Source organism: Erinaceus europaeus, chromosome 3, assembly GCF_950295315.1.
Source record: "Erinaceus europaeus chromosome 3, mEriEur2.1, whole genome shotgun sequence".
NCBI lineage: Eukaryota > Metazoa > Chordata > Mammalia > Eulipotyphla > Erinaceidae > Erinaceus > Erinaceus europaeus.
The window spans coordinates 22,696,939-22,712,280 of NC_080164.1; the positions used below are offsets into that span (position 1 = coordinate 22,696,939).

At 46.6% G+C, this 15,342-nt stretch overlaps 1 protein-coding gene across 16 annotated transcripts in view; it reads left to right on the top strand.

The window, feature by feature from the left end:
• The window catches only part of LTBP1 (latent transforming growth factor beta binding protein 1), a 304,975-nt gene that overhangs the window by 147,870 nt on the left and 141,763 nt on the right, over positions 1 to 15,342 (top strand). For all 16 annotated transcript variants that reach the window (XM_060186845.1, XM_060186846.1, XM_060186848.1 and 13 more), the window contains 2 exons: positions 10,259 to 10,361; positions 12,843 to 12,914. In XM_060186845.1, coding sequence (XP_060042828.1) covers positions 10,259 to 10,361; positions 12,843 to 12,914 — 175 coding nt within the window. The remainder of the gene's footprint in view (positions 1 to 10,258; positions 10,362 to 12,842; positions 12,915 to 15,342) is intronic.

Consider the following 15,342-nt stretch of genomic DNA (forward strand, 5'->3'; position numbering starts at 1 on the left):
ATCTGAGGAAACAGCAGGGGCAGCTGGAAGGAGCTGGCAGGCCACTGACAAGTCCTGACTGTGGCAGAGTCAGGTCCCCGAGCTGTGGGGCTAAAGAGTGATTCTCCTGAGTGTTTGCAAACATGGCTCAGCAGCTGCTTTCTGTATCCATCATATTAGAAGCTCCATTTCCATCCGTCACTTTGCTGCCTCCTTTCAGGATAAGCTCCAGTCTCCACATGCTCAGGGCCCAAACATGCCCCTCCCTGCAGGTTCTCATCTGTGCAGAGAGGCCAGGCCTCAGAGAATAAACTTTGGGGCTCTTGAGCAAGTCAGACTCCCTCATCGCTCATGGTGAGTCTCCTCAGTGAGCTGCATGTGACTCTGACTTGGCACAGGTTTCTTCTTCTTCTTCTTCTTCTTTTTTTTCTTGCTTTTTGAACCTGTTTGCTGACCACCCAGCTGCTAGAAACAGACACTTGCATTTACCCAGTGAGACTAGCTGGTTGGGGACAGACCTTGTGGTGGGGGGAACCAAAGTCATGATGTGGGGTTCAGGGTCTCCCCTTCTGTTGGGTCAGGTCCGCGCATGCTCTCCGTTTCTAAATGGTCGTGTGCCTCTTCACAAGACACAGATGTGTATGACCGAAGCAGTCTAGACACACAAAGGCATTTGGGGGTGTAGGGGGCCACGCATGCAGACATTGGGGACCCAGGAGGCGGGGTAAAGAGAAGTCTGGCTATAGCCAGTGGCCATGGAAGACAGGAGAAGAGAACTGTAGGTGTGACTTGGGCACAGATCAAATAACATACAAACTCTTGTTTGTGGTTTGCAACCCTGAAATCCCCATAGTGGTTTAAAAACACACACACACACACACACACACACACACACACACACACACACACACACACACACACACACACACGAAGCAAACTTAAGATTACATTCTCTAACTTGTATTTGGCAGAAGAGAATCTTGATGTGGATTAGGGAGAAAGGACTGCTACTTCATGTGAAATTTTGAAATCACTGGAGAATAGCCTTTTTTATTTTTCCTCTCTCTCTCTCTTCTTTGGTTATTGCTCAAGTAGATTACTCAATGCTCTTGAGCACAATCTGGGAAAGATCTGAGCATCACCAGGGCTGTTCGACTCCCGTGGTTCCAGATATGCCACAGCTGTATCTAGAGGTCACCAGAGCTGGCCTGTGCATCTCTGTGATGGAGACGTGGACTTGACAGCACTGGCTGGTTTCACTCCAGCACCCCTGAACAGATCAATGTCCTGCCAGGAGGCCAGGGTTAGGGCACGACTTATACCTTCTTCCTTACAGTGTATGGTACCCCATCTTTGATCCCCTGCCCACACAGGAGCCCCATAGACCATAGCTAGGGGAAGCTCCATGGATGGTAGAACAGTACTATGGTGTTTCTGTTCCCTCTCTCTCTCTCTCTCTCTCTCCTGATGCCCTGAAAATACAGACTGATAACATTGAGCCTTAAGGCTGCTCAGCAGAGTCACACATGCACGAGGCCCTCGGATCAGTCCCTGGTGCACATATGTGTGAAAGTAAACACACCTGCTGACCCCTGGACACCCGCGGCGGTGGGGGAGAACCCTGCCCAGCAGTAACCCTGGTGGCAGTAGAAATAATAATTTAAAAAGGGAGCTGGTTGGTAGCATAAACGGTTGAGGGCATATGCTGCCAAGCACAAAGACCAGGATTTAAGCCCCTCGTTTCCCACCTACAGGGGGGAAGCTTCACGAGTGGTGGAGCATTGCTGCAGATTTCTCTCTGTCACTCTCTACCCGCCTGCCTTCTCAGTTTCTCTCTGTCCTATCACATAAAAAAATTTTAAAAGTATAAAATAATTGAAAATATGGGAAATCTAGTGCATGATGTTATGAAATTAACTTGCACGCAGTAGAGAAAGGCCTGGCCTCCCTCCCCCACCCACAGCGATAGTGGCTGTTTTCTGCTCTCTCTCCTCTCCCATGGTTCTTGCTCCCCTGTGTCCTTTTGGCTCAGCCAGAGTTTCCAGAGGGAACTGGATATTCTGTTTGGATGAGATGACTTTCTGAGGCTGCACATACTCCAGCGACGCTGCTGTTTGAGATGTGGTTGGAGGGTGAACAGGTGCAGAGTGGCTGGTGGTCTGTCTGCACCCATCTGCAGCTCACTGTGGATTCTCAGAGTCTGGTTCCAGATGCTAGCAGGATGCCGACCAGACTTCCCTGGGCAGGCGACCCCACCAGTGTGTCCTAGAGCTCCGCTTCCCCAGAGCCCCACCCTACTAGGGAAAGAGAGAGGCAGGCTGGGAATATGGATTGACCTGTCAACGCCCATGGTCAGCATGGAAGCAATTACAGAAGCCAGACCTTCCATCTTCTGCACCTCATAATGACCCTGGGTCCGTGTTCCCAGAGGGTTAAAGAATAGGAAAGCTATCAAGGGAGGGGATGGGATACGGAGTTCTGGTGGTGGGAATTGTGTGGAGTTGTATCTTATCCTATGGTTTTGTCAATGTTTCCTTTTTATAAATAAATAAAAAAGAAAGAAAGAGAGAAGGGCGAGGGGGAGACACTGTTCTGCCATCTGTGCAGTTCTCCTTACTGTTCTCTATGGTGCTCTCATGTGGTGAGGGGATTGGACCCAGCACCCCGTACACAGAGAGGCATGGGCTTTACCTGCTGAGCTATCTCTGAGCGATGGAGGCTAAGAAGCCAGGCCGTGTAAGGAAGCCAGCGGGTTTTTAGTGAGCAGTAATCTCCTGCTGTAAGTGGCAGAGCAGGGAGCAAGACAGACATGGTTCCTGGAAGTACAAAAAACAAAACATCAAAACAGAACCCCATTAATATGATTTGTGGCTTCTGGTTTGTCTACACTGCTTGCAACCAAACCACAGGTAGCTTTTCATCTTGAGGTCTCCGTGCTTGGCTGATGCCCAGGGAGGCTGGAAGCTTAACCAAATGAGGCATATACTGCACCTCACACACGGCTGGGGACTCCAGCGCTTTTTGTTCATTTCTGAACCTCTGCTCAGAGGGCAGAAGAACAGGCACACAGTGAAGCTCAGTGCAGATAGAGAGAGAAGTGCTGGGGAGTATGTCTCTTGACGTGTTTGTGGCCACCATTTGGAGGAGTGATCTAGTTGCCGCAGCAGTGGTGGTATTTGTGTCTGTATTTTCACCTCTGCTTCCTTGCTCACTGTGAGCTACCTTTTTTTTAAAAAAAAAATTTATTTATAAAATGGAAATAGTGACAAGACCATAGGGTAACAGGGGTATAATTCCACATGATTCCCACCAGCCAGAACTCCATCCATATCCCATCTCCTTCCTTGAAAGCTTTCTTATTCTTTATCCCTCTGAGACTATGGACCCAGGATCATTATGGGGTACAGAAGGTGGAAGGTCTGGCTTTTGTAATTGCTTCCCCGTTGAACATGGACATTGGCAGGTCGATCCATACTCTCAGCCTGTCTTTCTCTTTCCCTAGTGGGGCGGGGGGGGGGGGTCTGGGGAGGTGGAGCTCCAGGACACATGGTGGGGTCGCCTGCCCAGGGAAGTCAGGTTGGCATCATGTTAGCATCTGGAACCTGGTGGTTGAAAAAGAGTCAAGACATAAAGCAGAACAAATTGTCGACTAAGCGTGAACCTAAAGGCAAGAATATTGCAGATGAAGATTTGGGGGTCTCTGTTTTGGAAAAAGCTAGCAAGTAGGTCTATTTTAGGTATATTTCAAGAGGCCCATGACTTTACTGGTTTTTGCCTGAGCCTGACATGTGGACCCAGGTTATTGTCTGGGGAGATGGTGTCATAGTTGGAGGAAGGACTAGAAAGCTGGATCAGGGAAGAGAGTAGCTCCCTAGTAAGGTGAAAGTATATAAATATTATTAACTGTAAACCCCATCGATTTTGATTGGGGCCCATATTCAGCACGGGAGCCTATGTAATCTCTGCATTCCTGTAGGTCTGAGCTCACATTTCATGGTCACAGCTAGGAACATTTCAGGCTGCACTAATTTCAGGACTCATCTTCCTCGGGTGGTAGGTAGAGTATGTTATCCAACCTCCCTCTAGAGAATGGAATAGTCCCTACCATTGTTGATCCACATTGAGGGCAAGGTCCTATAGGGGCCCCCAAAAGGGTACATTATGTTCCTAATGCAGATAACCAGTGACCATGGAGAGAGGGATCTGTTAGAGGTCTAGGTCCATCATGTCTATTGTTGTTATTGATGTCTTCGTCATTGTTAGATAGGACAGAGAGAAATGGAGAGAGGAGGGGAAGACAGAGAAGGTGAGAGAAAGACACCCAAAGACCTGCTTCACCACCTGTAAAGCAACTCCCCTGCAGGTGGGGCGCCAGGGTCTCGAACCAGGATCTTTATGCCGGTCCTTGCGCTTTGCGTCATGTGCGCTTAACCCACTGCGCTGCCGCCTGACTCCTGAAATGTTACTACTTTTAATTGTTGTTGAATGACTAAATTTATTAGCTGAATTTTGTGAAATGTTTTACTTTTTGCCATACGCATTGACACGACCACATTGCTTTTCTTGTAAAGTTATGAATTTTTTTGCTGATGTATCAACTGTAGCCTAGCACATATATACATGGGAATTCACAGCTGGATTCTTTTTGCCTTGTAGTTGCATTAGAAGGTTCAGAATTACTAAATAAAATAGTTAATTTATTTATTACCTGAACACACACATATCGGCCATCTGTGAAATACAAATATTATGGTAGGTGTTAGGAAACAAAAATTAATGAAGAAACAGTTGTTTTCATAACCCATCTCATTAATCATAGAATTGAATCATTGGAAGAGACTCTGGATTGAATCAATCTAACTTCCTGATTTTACTTGTGAGGGACAGCTGTGGCATGCATCAGTTTATTTATTTTTAATTTTTAATTTTTGGTGTGTATATGTCCAGTCACTGGGGCTTGGTGCTCGCACTATGAATCCACTGCTTCTGGTGGCCCCTTCTTTTATTTCTTTCTCGATAGGACAGAGAGAAATTGAGAGGGAAGGGTAGATAGAAAGAGGGAGAGAAAGAGACCTGCAGACCTGCTTCACTCTTTGTGAAGTGACCCACACACACACTGCAGGTAGGGTGCTGGGGGCCTGAATGGGGATCCTTGTGTGGGTCCTTGCATTTCATACTATGTGCACTTAACCCAGTGCACCACTGCCCGACCCCCACATCTGTCCATTTAGAAACACAAACTCCTGGGGAAACCCCTCTAGACCTTCCCTCATTGACTTTGGATGGCTCTGAGCCACTGTATTCTCTTAAACATGTGTTGTCTCCTCACTATTGTTTCTCAGTAAGAGGAATGTTATTTCTTTCCCATCCAGGGCTACCATGCATGATGTGATTTGCAGTATTTTGATGCAAAGACAGGGTGACAGAAATTCTATTGTCTTTGGGAGGGTGGGGGCCTGAACTGAACTTTGTTGGGTGCAGTGTGCAACTGTACCCTGTACTCTCATAATCTAGCCAACCTTTTACTATCACATGTTACGAAAAGAACTGTGGGTTGCTGGGTGGTGATGGGCCTAGTAGAACACACCTGCAACAATGCACAGGGGCCTGGATTCAGGCCTTCATCCCCGCTAGTAGGGGAAAGCTTCATAAGTGGCAAAGCAGTGTTGCAGGTGTGTCTCTCTTTCCCCCTCCTCTATTAATCTATATTTCTATCAAATAAATAAAACATTGAAGAAGTAAATAAAAAATTCTCTTTGAAAAAGAGAAATTTTATTGTCAGAATATAATCATGATAGTACTCGATTATTCTCACAGCCACTTAAGAATAACATAGACTAAACGCTCCATAGACTTAACTCTTGAAATGCTAAAGTCATTGGAGAGTGTCACATTTGATCCTTTCTGGAAAAGACATTGAGTGAAATAAAAAGTTTCAGACTTCAGATGGTTTCTCCCTTTCTATGTTACTTTAAACCCACTTTTGCCTTTGTGTAACTTTTAAAATAACCATTTCATAAACTCAAGGCGCTGTCTGGAATTCCTTGAAGCCCAGGGCTTGGCTTCAGCAGGCTTTAAACAAATACACTGTTAGAAATCAGTGCAGCTACATGTCCAGCAGCTAATGCCTGCTCAAGGTAGATCTGCTATAAGATCAATAGCCTGAAATATCAGAGGATTAAGGTTGTAGCAGATACCCACATGCCTAACATTGTTTTAATTACTCTAATAAAAGAAAGCTGGGTGGACTTAGGGGGGAGAAAAAGAGCCTTGCCTATGAAGAATGCTCTGCTTGAGCCAAAGCAAATTTTTTTTTACAAGTTCTTTTAGAAAATCTGGAAGTATTTAAGTGTTTTCCTCTTCTTCTGAGACCATGCCTGTTCTTCTGCCAGTTGCTTCGTCCTACAATATCCTCCTTTGTAGGGACGGGTCTTGAGAGCAAATTGATCAAACAGGCCGTTCCAGTTGCATCAGGGGTAGAGTTCAGAGATCTGGGCCCTTTCTCGTTTTGGCATGTGGGATAAACATAGCTCATGTTCTAGTACATGGATGAGGTCCAATGAGGTTTTCCAGGTTCATTTGGAGCCAGAGTTGGTCCCCAGGCTCTAAGTGCACCGCTGTGCTTGGAAGAGGAGACATGACCTTGCCAGAGTGGAGATGTGTTTATGTCACAGCGAAAAGGCTGATGACAGGAACACAGCAGAGCCCATGGCAGGGTTTAGAAGAAGCCGTGGTATACAGGGAGAACTCCCCCTTCAGGAACCTTATTCTGGTTCATAGAAATAAATCCAAGATTTCCAAAGTCAGGTTGTACATTCCTTGACCAGATTCATCGTATTGAGGACATAGTGTTGACTTTCCAAGGTGCTTCCACAGTTGGGGCCAGACCCATGGAATTAGGTCCTTATAATAATGTGAGGCTGGAAGAGCAATACAGGTGGGGAAGCTTCGCAGTGTGGGTCAGGGGACTGTAGTGTGCCTTCATGGTGGGTCATAGCCCAAGGCTTGCAAAATCTGCATCTCTGTGATGGCCTTGGGTAGCATCAGATTAAAAAAAAATTTTTTTTTTTAAATTTACTAATGAAGAAGCCTTTTGCTAAGAACAGGCTTCTGGAAATGACAAGGTGTGTGTGTGTGTGTGTGTGTGTGTGTGTGTGTGTGTGTGTGTGTGTGTGTGTGTTACTCCTGGTGATCAGGAATCCAGTTGCTCCAGTTCAGGGGGTAGCAAGGGGACCCAGACACAGGTGGCAGCCTGGAATCCAGTGTGTGCCCTGGCAGTAAAGGGGCATTGACCTTCCTGGGATAACCCTACCTAGGGGAGCTGGCTCAGATGAGAGAGAATAGATGTGACTACAGGTGAGCTCATGTGAGAAGCAAACTGAGAAAATGCAGACAATTTCAATAAATAAGTGCCTGAGAGGGGACTCGAACCTGGGACTGGTCCTCATATGACTCCTACAGAGTTGGTATGAGAATTAGGTCTTGGTGAAGACTTTGCACATTGTTTGTGCTTGAGGGGAGGCTGCAACTATAGTCTAGGATTTCTACAGCATAGAGGCTGACAACACTTTTGGTGACTCAGAGTGATCTCTGCACAAGGCCACCCAGCAGCATCACTTGTTTTATTTCTCTGCCTCCCCCATAACCTGTCTTTCCAGGCTGGGGTCTGTGTGGACGAAACACACAGCTGTCCACTGTGTGTCCACGGTAACTCATGAAGGTCATGTCTCTTCCACAGAGTCACAGAAACAGTGTCTGGGGAGCAGCCCCTTCCCATAACCAGGCCTCCTGAGCTGTGACTCGGCTACTTGTGTTGGGGAAGGAACTGTAGAGTAGGGAGATGACTGGGTCGGTGGAAATTCTAACCCTCCCAGTTGACGCTCATGAGGAGTCCGTGAAAGAATTACAAGCTGGACTACGTGGTTGGTATGCAAAGTCCAAACTTCTTTTATTATATAGCTTTTATTATATTATATTATATTATATTATATTATATTATATTATATTATATTATATTATATTATATTCTTTTATTATTATAGCTGTGAGGTAGAAACCATACGGAAGTGATACTAGAGTAAAGGAAATGTTGGGGAGAAAGACCTCCCCAAAGGCCTGAAGACAGAGAAGCCCTCTCACTGTATGCCTGTCTCCTTTACTTAAACCCCGTCTACGTCACACCTGGGCCAGCTTCCCATTGGCCTGCTGAGATCACCAGGTGTGGTTACCTTGTTAAAAACTCCTCCCACAATGTGCAGAGTATTTCCTTTGTGCTTTCTATGACCTGCCCATTTTAAGTGCTACGTTTAATTTCTTCCCCACTGGCTTGGGGAACATGTGTGCAAACTGGTGCAGCAAGGTGTCTGTGTTCCAGATTCTTGTGGGATGCTTGTAGTTTCCAGGTCTGACTCTGTCCCAGTGCTGACACCAACAGAACTAGGAGCCTCAGGCATGCAAGTCCTGCACTGCACTGCTGAGCTGTCAACAGGCTACTTTGTGTGTAACTTGCAGAAGCTGCCTTAGTCTCCTGCCTCTGCCCCATCCCCTGCCATGATGTCTCCTGGGGGAACAGGCCGGAGGCATTCGGGAAGACTTCGAGAGCTGTTTTCTCCTGGGTGCCGGTGATTCTGACCTTGGTGGCTTTGGACATGGGGGGCTTTGGATGCCCAGGTGGCCTTGTTGTACTTGGAGAGTCTCTGAGTGCCGGGAGCTAGTGGGAGACCTACAGGAAGGAACTTCTTTGTGGTGAAGTGACCAGCATTTAGGGGATTCCTTCCTCCTCTCTCTCTGGCTGACCCCTTCCAGGAGCACAAGTGGGGCTGTGCGCCTACCTTCCCTGCCCTGCCCTGCCCTGCGCAGGTTGCCCAGTTTGGCCGTGACTCTGAGCACTCAGAGCCTGGCCCAGAGTGAAGGTTTGTGGGAGGCCCAGCAGAGGGAAGTGATTTCTTTTTTTCCCCTCCCAAATAAAACATTCCAGGAATCTCAGGTGAAAATTGGATTTTATTGGTTCCTAAAATGGAGAGGGTGCAGAGCCAGCAGGTGTCCAGAGTTGCAGAGCCTAGTGGTACTCAGTCACTGGTATGTGAGGAGGGGGCTGGGCAGAGTGCAGGGCTGGGGTCCAGGGCCAAGGTCTGCAGCCCTGGGGGGTGGCTTCCTCTCCTGTGCCAGGGCTGAGAGGCCCCTGCTGCCTACTGGTATGGGCCTGTTCCTTCCTGCCTCCCTGCTGCTCCTTCTCCTCCCTTCCCTACCTCTCCCCTCCCATTTCCCCTTTCCCCCTTCCCTGCTCACCTCTCTCTTCCTCTCTCACTTCCCTTCCCCTTCACTCTCTTCTTTTTAAGTTTTTGATCTTTTCTTATTTTATTTTAATGAGAGAGAAAGAACTTTGCTCAGCTCTGGTTTATGCTAGTACTGAGGATTGAACCTGGGACTTCAGAGACTCAGACATGAAAACCTTTATGCATAACCTGTGCTTCCAGTCCTCACCCCCTTCTCTTTTTCTCTACCCTCACCTCCCTTACCCCCCCACATAACCCCCAGCCTACACCCTCTAGCTTCCTGGTAAAATCATTGAAACCCAAGGACCCGAGTGCCAGGGTGTTATGGAAATGTCATTAACCCTCTTCACTGTGTGGCCTTGTGGTCACTCAGCCAGGCATCCTACATGGCAGGGAAGCATTTCTATCTTGGGTTGTAGGAGGCTGTCCTGTGACTGGTATGGGCCACCTGCTGCCCTCCTGAGGGTCCTCACCAGCCTGGGTGGTGAGCTCAGTGCCCGTGGTTTGCTCTAAGCCCTGCCTGCCCAGAGGACTGTGGCTGTTGTGTGTCTTTCTGAGGTTGTGTGAGCCCACACACTTATTAAGCATTTGCAGTGTGGGCTGCATCTTGGAATAAAAATAAATAGATGAGCACAGTGGTTTACACAGTCGACCTTCATGCCTGTGGCTCTGAGGCCCAGGTTCAACCCCCAGGCCCAGCATAAGCCATTGCATGTGTGAGCTTCCAGCTCGGCAGTAATAGTGATGATGAAGATGATGATCATCATCATTGAGAAATTTAAAATTGGCATTGCAAGCCCTAGTTCTAAGCTGTACCACATCTTAAGAAGGTACCCAAGGAGCCCTCTGGCTCTGAGGAAGATTCTGGGTTACTTGGGTGACTTATAGACTGTGTGCTGGAGTGGGGGGTCTCTCTCCCCTAACTGGGCAGGCAAGGGAGTGGGGTTGGGAAATGGGGTGCCTTTCAGCTAGCTAACCTGCCTCCTCCTTCCTTCTCCACACAGTGTGGCAAGGCCCTCCCAGGCCTGTCCAAGCAGGAGGACTGCTGCGGGACCGTAGGCACATCCTGGGGCTTCCACAAGTGCCAGAAGTGCCCCAAGAAACCAGGTGAGTGACCTCTTACCCTCTGCCCCTGTTCCTTGGCAGGTTTCCCTTTGCTCACTGTCCAACCAAAAGATGTCTGATTTTGAGAGACCCTCTGGCTTCTGGAATCCAGTGCTGCTGTGGCCATAGCCCCTGAAAGCTTTGTTGGGTGGATTGTGAGTCAGGGCAGGGGTGCTGACACCAGAGGCAAAGCTTCACTGTCTCCCCAGAGTCTGTTACCAACCTACGCCCACCACCACGGTATAGTCTCACCCCCGCCCCCAACATACCCATACACACTGAGTCTGTTGGGCCTTGCACCCCCCCCCTTTGATAACCTTAGTTCTGCATCAGAGCCCTGTTTTGGTTTTCATAGCAAGTCTGAGGATGCTTTCCAATCTTTTACAATCTATGTATTCATTTTTACTTTGATGGGACAGAAAAAAAAATTGAGAAGGGAGAAGAAGATAGAGAGGAGGGAGAAAGAGAGATACCTGTAGACCTGCTTCACTCCTTGTGAAGCTTCCTCTTGCAGGTGGAGACTGGGGTATGGAACCCAAGTTCTTGCATATGGTGACGTGCACTTTTTCTTTCTTTTCTTTTTTTTTTTTTGGCATTATCTTTATTTATTGGGTAGAGACAGCCAGAAAGTGAGAAGGAAGCATGGGCTAGAGAGACCCCTGCAAAACTGCTTTACCACTTATAAAGCTTTTCCCCCTGCAGGTGGGGACCAGGGCCTCAAATTCAGGTCCTTACACCTTGTAACATGTGCACTCAACCAGGCGTGTCACCACCCCCCCAACCCCCATAAATTTTATTTAAAAAAATTTTTTTTTGGTTTACTTATACTTAGAAGAAAGAGGGGGTGGGGAGCAGAGCACTGCTCAGCTCTGGTGTAGGGTGGTGCCAGACCCTGAACCTGTAGCCTCTAGGACCTCAAGCAAGCAAGTCCTCTGCTCAACCACTGAGCTGTCTTTCCAGTGAATTCTCTTAAGTGGTTCACTAAAGACTGGCAGCATGGATTCCAGCAAGTGGGTGAAATGCGGTATGGTTCCTTCTCCCCTGCCAAGGATTCTCCATGCAGCCTGACCAAAGGGAAGCATTAAGTGTTTTTTAAAGAGCATAAGTCGTAAATAACATGACTTTGATTCCCAGCTCTCCCCTTTGCTTCTGAGTTCTTAGGATCCTGAACACAAGAATCTGAATTGAAAACAAGAGTTGGGCAAAGATCTGACCATTTTTCCTCCTCCTCCTCTTCATGAAGCAGGTGTACTAGTCTGTAGGCATATGGTGGACGCTGGCTCCTTGGCCACCACTAGATTATAGGCACAAGAAAGAGCAGTTGCTTCTTACAGCCTTTCTTTGAGTATTCATGCCACTCTATCAGTTTTTCTACTTTACTCCTCCCTTTTCTTTTTCACCCCCTCACCCCATTCTCTCTCTATCTTTTGCTTAACTACGTCTCTGTCCCTTCTTCCCCAAATCCCAAGATACAAGCAAGGGGGTAGTGGAAGTCCAAATTATTTCTGTTTTCATTCCCTGACTTCCACTCCTGACGTTTCATGATCTTAACCTCGACTAGCTCCCTCTGGAGAGAAGTTGAGTGCTTTCTGTGGCTGTGCTAGCTCTGGGTGTCAGCTTGTATCAATAGATGGTTTCACCAGAAGGCACACACAGTATTGCTATTACTTGTAACGGAATGATGATCAGAATACACTCACAATGGCCTCTTGTAGGAGTGGATTCATGGAAACACACGCACACGCACACGCACACACACATTTTCTCAAAGTCTTTGCTGCAGAGCCAAAAGCTGAGGCAGACAAAGGCAGCCTTTGGTTTGGCCTTGAGGTTGAAACTTGTACCCAGGACACTGTCTCCCTTTGTCTCTCAGCAAGTCAGAGACAGAGGTCCTGCTGTCTCTCTAGGGGAGACACTACAGTGTCCTCATTATCTAGTGCAAGACTAGCTGGAAGGCTTGGGGACATATCTACCTCTTCCTTCTTATTAATTAACTGCATTCTGGGGAATGATCTTTGGGCTTCATACCAATCCTAAGTGATCTCTTGGGGGCAAGCTTTAAATTGTATTTTTGGGTGAGAGAAGAACAGGGAGAGGAAAGACTCTACTACAGTGACCCACCATCCATGGAGCACCTTTTGGGCTGCCCATAGTTCTCCCGTGTGGTGCTGGGGCTCAGAGCCAGGTCTTGAGTGTGGTAAGTAAATTGTGTGCTCTGCTTGGTGATCTTGAAGGCTACTCAAAATATCAGACATATGTGAGACACTGGCTGTATTCTCTAGCATCACATTGAAAAGTAACAGAACGTGAAGTGTTCTGAAAAATCCCTGTTCATGTGAAGGAGACTGATATCGTTGATGCGGCACCATAGACTTGAAGAAGTCAGTCCACTGATGTTTGCAGTGGCTTGGGCTCTCTTGTCTAGCAGTTAAAGATTTAAAGCTTTAATCTAGGTCGTTAACAGAACTCTTCCTTCCAATACAGCTTACCATGGCTACAACCAGATGATGGAGTGCTTACAAGGCTATAAGCGGGTGAACAACACCTTTTGTCAAGGTAAAGTGCTGTGGAATGCATTGCTCTCCACTTATCAGGCGGCCTTGCATGCGTGTGTGTGTGTGTGTGTGTGTGTGTGTGTGTGTCCAGGTAAGAATTTACTCCCCAAAAAGAAGATATCCAATACACTTTTTCCAAAATCATTTTCAAAGCTTAGTAGAACAATGGATTCTTTACCATTATGAAATAATTAATAGCATTTAAGGTGTCATTAAAATGTTGCATTAAATGAATGGGTAATTGCATTAACTAAGTTGAAGAGGTTGCTGAGCAGTGGTGCACCTGGTGGAGTGCACGTTACAAAGCAAAGAGCCCAGGTTCAAGCCCCTGTTCCCCACCTACGGGGGAAAGCTTTACAAGCAGTGAAACATTGATGCAGGTAGCTCTTTCTCTCTCTCTTCCACCCCCTTCCCTATTGGTTTCTCTTTCTCAGTAAAATAAATCAACCAAATATTAAAAAGAATAAGTAGAAGAGGGGCTAGACAGTGGTACATTTGCTTAAGTGCAAAGGTTCAAACCCCTGGTTCCCACCTGAAGGGGGAAAACTTCACAAGTGGTAAAGCAGGGCCACAGGAGTCTCTCTGTCTTTTTCCCCACCCCTCTCAATTTCTCTCTAACTATCCAATAATACGTAAATAAAAATATTAAAGAAAACAAGTGGAAGAACAATTAAGTTTCATGAGTAGATGGATGGCTATGTTCTACCATGTCAACCACTTTATTGGATCAAGTTCTGTCTGTATAGTTCTAAGTAAGGCTCCCTCAGCAGAAGGCATAGGGTGCTGGAAATGATGATTTTATATCCTGTTTATCACCCTGAGGGTGGGGGCATGTCTGACAGGTCAAGTTCATTGTCTTTAGCTCTAAGGTCATTCATGTCTGTGAAGAGTCTGGAAACACAGGTGTGTTTTACTTGGAGGCATGTAGATTGAAGAAAGGTACAAAGGCTACCTGACACAGGTGCCTCTCTGAGCGTCTCCCTTTCAGTGTCTATGAGCTATCCTACAAAACAAGTCTTTGATGAGTTGCTTCCAAATCCAAAACTAATAGGTTGGGATTATACACAGGCATACTTGAAGCTTCTTCCAATGTGATATATGGGTCAGGCCCGAACCTAGCTCATGCACATGTCAGAGCAGAGCACTCTCCAGGTGAACTCTGGTTTGTTGGAAAAGTCATGACACTTTTTGGGGGAGGTATAGAAAAACATAGGAAAATAATATCATGACATTTACAACTGCCCAATATTTTACCGACCCTTCGTCTCTACATTTTGGGGATATTTCTTTCTGTGGCTTATTTCTAACCTCATAACCTCATGGTCTGAAGAGATACTTTTTATGAGTACAGTATTCACATACTTGGGTAAATCTATCCTGGAGAATGCTCCATGTGTACTTGAGAAGAGTGTATATTCATTTCTTATTCTTTTAATTAAAATTTTTATTATCTTTATGATTTATTAGATAGAGACAGCCAGAAATTGAGAGGGAAGTGGGGGGGGGGGAGTAGAGAAGAAGAGAAACAGAGAGACACCTGCAGCACTGCTTCACCACTTGTGAAGCTTTCCCCCTGCAGGTGGGGACTGGGGACTCAAATCTGGCACATTGAAACATGTGCACTCAACCAGGTGCACCACCACCCGGTCCCATATTCATTTCTTTAGGGAGGGAAAAATCTACTCCCCCAATATAACTTTCTTAAGGTCATATAGATAATAAGAGACCCAGCCAGGAGTGACCTCACAAATCACCTCTGTTTGTATGGCCATCCTTAACTTTATGTCTGTCTGGAAACTGTAGGTAGTGCCTCATTAAAATAGGTTATCTGTTAGGAGATCTACTTGAAGTCAAAGCATTTATACTTATTTGGACCTAAAAAAAAATTCTTTATTGGGGGATTAATGTCTTATAGTCGACAATAAATACAATAGTTTGTACATGTATAACATTTCTCAGTTTTCCACATGACAATGCATGTTCCAGGACCTGAACTCTTTTTATTTTATTTATTTATTCCCTTTTGTTGCCCTTGTTGTTTTATTGTTGTTGTTGTCGTTGTTGGATAGGACAGAGAGAAATGGAGAGAGGAGGGGAAGACAGAGAGGAGGAGAGAAAGACACCTGCAGACCTGCTTCAACCGCCTGTGAAGCGACTCCCCTGCAGGTGGGGAGCCGGGGTTTGAACCGGGATCCTTATGCCGATCCTTGTGCTTTGCGCGCCACCTGCGCTTAACCCGCTGCGCTACAGCCGGCACTCCGGAACTCTTTTTTAAATAAGGAAAGTTGACAGGGTTGGGTGGTAGCATGGCTGGTAGAGTGTACATGTTGCCATGTACTAGGACCCAGGTTCAAGCCCCCAGTCCCCACTTGCAAGGGGAAAGCTTCACAAGTGGTGAAGCAGTAGTACTGGTTTCTCTCTTACTCCCT